Genomic DNA, 4,672 nt, shown 5'->3' with positions numbered 1-4,672 from the left:
CTGCCCCATTTCCTGAGCTGTCCTGAAATAATTTCCTGCAAATGAAAGAAAGTTCCTTTCTTCTTTGTGCTCAAAAGGAAAAGCAAAATATAGAAATTAGGTTGGTTTTCTTTTGTCATGGGCTATCATCATGGGCTGATTTAGACACTCAAGCTTTTTTCTGCTTGATGGAGTAGGGGGAAAATGCAAAGAACAAGTGTATTCCCACCATGGTAATTAGTGCATCTCTGAGGGATGACAGTGACAGCACAGTTTGAATGCTTCAGTGCCAGGGGAAAGGCACTGTAGAGAGTTCCACATTACTGAGGGTTCAGGTATTCATGCTTTTGCTATTTTCAGGATCTTAAATCTTTCTTAAAATGAGCAACAAAGGAAATAACAAGTTAATTATAATGGATTTCAACTATCTAAGTAACTAGAAATTTTATGTCTCCACTTATCCCCTTTCTGTTCACTTGGGATTTGTCTTCTTTGGGATCCTCTCTTACTTGTATTTAATGGGCTTGCAGAGTACTTGAGTATTTAGTCTCTATTCATATAGAAGCTGCTTAATGATTTTATCATCTTTATATCTCTTCTCTAAAAACTATTTTCCACTTTAATTTCTCTGTTTTGGTATGGAGAGGGAGTCATAACCAGGAAATAAACAGAACTCCGTATGTTATTAGATTTTAGAGAACTGCACTTTTATCAGTGTCATTGAGATGCTGTGTTCTATTTTTCCCTGGTCACAGAGGAGCTTACACTTGCTTTAGCTTCCATTAGCATGGCTTGGTTTATGCTGTTCCTTTTTGCGTGATAAGCACAACCACAGTGGATTACTGGCTTTTGCTCCTTGCGTTAATTTGTGTATGTTACTGAGCAGTCCCAGCCATCAGTGTGGTTTAACTTGCTGGAAAAAAATTATGGTAGAAATGGTAACTGAAATGCAGAAACAAACTTTGGTTCTCCTCACTGAATACTCACTGCCACATCTGAGGCAGCAGGTACAGTATAATGGATACAGACTCCATCATATTTCCCATGGAAGGAAGGGGAGACAGTCTTGCCCTGCAAAAGTTCTCCATTTAACAATGTTTGGACAGATATAGCTATAAAAGGCTTATTCCAGTGAAAAGTTTGTATTCCTTCTGCACTCCTCCACAAACTTTTTAAGGACTAACTTGCTCCTGAGAGACAAGCAGACAGCTAGCTTGCTTTCTTCTTGCTGGACAAGATGGCTGGACCTATTTTAAGCTACCTAATAGGAACTAGGCACCCAGAGAGGACACTAGGTGCCTAACTTTCCTATAAAGTGAACCCAAAACTTTCACTTCCAAGGCTGTGGATTCTATGTGCACAGATATTTAGTCATTAGATACATCTATGTACAAACTCCATGGAAAGCCTACTACCTACCTCATTTTCCTACCTCACTTTCTTTTCATTTTATTCTCCTTCAGTTTTATGTATTGTTGCTTTTACAGGAATAATATATCCTATTAGAATTGCAAGTCAGTGACAGCAATGAAAGTCATGGTGCTGCTTCTGCCTATCTATTTATTTTCCAAGATTTTTCTATAAATCACACTCTCATTGTTGGAAATTCAACTATTTCCTGGACTGAGTAGCTTGGATTTACTGTGCAGCATCTTCCCTGACTGAATGTTTATGTTTGCTACAGTAAATTACTTCAATAAGAATAAATTTTTTTCCACTAAGCACATCAGGGATGTGATGAGCACTGTCCAACTGTAGATTTAAACATTCTTTCCAAGGATGTGTTGTGGCCCAGACTACCAAAACATAATTTTACAGTACGTGTTCAGGTATCATAGTTAATCAGATATAATATCTGTGGGATTTACTAATGGTCCAGACTCTGTGATCTTTGATAAAAACAGAAAACAGTAAACTTACCTAATTTGCACACTGTACCAGTATCCATCATCCACTCTAGCAGTGTTAGTGATGTTTTTGACTTCTGCTGCATCATCACATAAATACTGGTACTACAGAGTGGGAAAAGGTTATAATTACATTATTTCTAATAATTAAACAGTTTCAGGCACTGAAACTTGAATTTTAAAATGATAAATGGTTTAAAAAAAAACCCTGAAGGATGTCATGTGTATCAAGAAAAATAAATGTTTCATTGAAAGTTCTGGATAAGGAAGCCTATTGTACCAGAAATACACAAGTACACATATATGCTTCCTAATCTGCATGAAAATGCTTTAATCTTTGTGTATTGTACAATCAGATATTATGGGTCTGATTTGCAAAGAAGTCGACCATCTGCAACCCATCTGAAATTAACACTGGCCATGGGTGAATTTTACTTAACATTTTATGGCTTCCTTACACTTCCAAACATGTAATGTAGCGTGCAGGCTTGAGCATTTTGGAGCACCATTTAATTTCCTATACTAATGTGAACAAGCACTTGATTTCATGGTTTGTCTACTTGTAATTGTAGCTTGATTGTGAGCTTAGAACCATTTGTTCATTGGGCTTTAAATCCACATTTAATTGACCAGCTTTGTGAATGATTAAGTGAATTCAATTAGTTTTAACATGGCACACTGGGATCTCTGAATAGATTTGTGTCAATTAAAGTACTTTCATATTTTATGGTGCTTATGATATGTTAGAAAAATATTTTTCCGCATCATTACTTTACCATGAATACAAGTAAGATGAACTTAAAGCCATCACCATTTTCTAAACGTTGGATAACTTCCTGCCCGTGACTAATCTCATCTTTTTTTTTTTTCTGGACAAAGTCACAATATAATAAAAGACAAAAAATCACAATATAACAAAATAAAGTAAAAGGAAATTTTCTTCTTCTCTATTTATCTTCAGTTTATAAATCTGTTTAGTATGGTCATGGTCTTAAAACATGAAGGCAAATATAATACAAAATTCTGTTTCTAACAGACATTTCGCACTTTTTACAAAAGAATATATTACAGGTACTTTGGGAAAATTTTAGCAGGAAAATGGGAGATAAGTCATGAGAAAAGTAACTTTTAATATCTTTTTATAGCCTCTTTAGTATCTGCCATCTCTTAATAAAACTCTAGTATTACCTCTTCCTCAGAAAAGATGGAATAATTTGAGGAAGGTAAAGATATACCACGATAAACACTTTACTCTTTAAAGTTAATGAACAAATATATTCCTTGTTAGTCTGTGCACAAAAGCCAAATAATTTTTTTCCTGATCCTGTGGAACTGAGATTTAAATAATAGATGGAGTCAAAGATTTCTACTCATAGATACATGGTAAAAAAGACACTCTATTCCCTAACATGATAAATTTTCCTATGACAATTCATTCAATTTCTATGTCTATGCCTATGCCATAAGCCTTCCTTATGACAATTTTAATGAAGTTCCACATGAGAAATTTCAGTTAGTTTAGGTATAAAATACAATAACTTAACTTGTACCACATGTAAAGATAAAACCATATTTTTTGGTTTTGTGTTTTAATGTACACTCTTGTGAGTCATACTGACTATATTAGCCAAGAACTGGACAAAACAGAGAGCAAGTTTAACAACTATCTTCCTTAAAATACTGAAGATGTCAAGAATCTCCGTAGCTTTATTTACTATCTTCTACAGTAAGAAAATTAAAAAATATTAACATTTTTACAGATTCAACTTTTATTTACTTTTCCTTCAGTGGAAGATTTTGATGCCTTACCTGCAAGGTACCATTATTGATGATAAGTTGAATTAAAAAATGTCGCATTGTTTCTGGGCTCTGTTCAATATTTAGAAGAAGTCCATGAGGATCATAGGTCTTAAATTCCAGGTGGATGAAATTTTGCATGTTCAAATGTAAGTCTTGAAATTCCAGGTAAGAATCACCATAGTAGCGAGCATAACTAAAATCTGTGAATAGAATTTTGAGATATGTAAGAATACAAAGATATTTTTCTTCTTCACACGCTGCTTTCTTATTCTGGTAGTGGTAGCAAAGATACAGCATAATTGTTTACATCTTTCAAGGATTCATAAATGAATCTGAAAAATGATATTTGTTTTCTGCTGTCAAAGGTTAACACTGAGAGTTTATAAAACTAGACAATAAGGTTTTTGTCAAATTATATTAAGCAAGCTTATAGATCAATCCCTGAAAGACTAGGCTACAAAGATGAAAGAATTGGTACATATCTAGCAGCTTTGGCTCAACATTTTCCTCAAAGTTAGGTGTTTTCATCAAACCTAGATGCAAGAACGAATGGGTTTGAAGTCTCTACAGAAACTATGCAGTATCTAAAGGGAGGAAGACATTCTACAACCTAATTATGAAGTTGGCATCTTAATAATATATCAAATCTTTTCTGGTGCTAGGGTGAAAGATGAAAATTTCCCTTGGGTTTACATCCAACTTGTCTTATTTATCTATAAACCTCATGGCATTCAGCACCCTGTGCAGTACCTGGCAAGGGCAGATGCAACTCTTATTTAAATAGAAAAGGTATGTGAATACATGGGTTCAAGCCCACCAGGTGACACTTAAAAGGGGTTTCTCTGTATTTTTTATTTCTTCCTGTCCCCTTCTTTCTTCTCATTTTTCCTTTCCCTGCTCCTTTCCTCTACTTTTTCTGCTCCCTTCCCTTCCCTTCCCTTCCCTTCCCTTCCCTTCCCTTCCCTTCCCTTCCCTTCCCTTCCCTT

At 35.0% G+C, this 4,672-nt stretch overlaps 1 protein-coding gene across 1 annotated transcript in view; it reads right to left on the bottom strand.

Annotated features, from left to right (window-relative positions):
* The window catches only part of EYS (eyes shut homolog), a 702,047-nt gene that overhangs the window by 254,110 nt on the left and 443,265 nt on the right, over positions 1-4,672 (bottom strand). The window contains 2 exon segments of the mRNA XM_031057597.1: positions 1,900-1,991; positions 3,696-3,886. Coding sequence (XP_030913457.1) covers positions 1,900-1,991; positions 3,696-3,886 — 283 coding nt within the window.

Source organism: Geospiza fortis, unplaced genomic scaffold (assembly GCF_000277835.1).
Source record: "Geospiza fortis unplaced genomic scaffold, GeoFor_1.0 scaffold264, whole genome shotgun sequence".
Taxonomy (NCBI): domain Eukaryota; kingdom Metazoa; phylum Chordata; class Aves; order Passeriformes; family Thraupidae; genus Geospiza; species Geospiza fortis.
The sequence above is the reverse complement of the archived record's forward strand: the minus strand, read 5'-3'. Positions and strand labels throughout refer to the sequence as shown.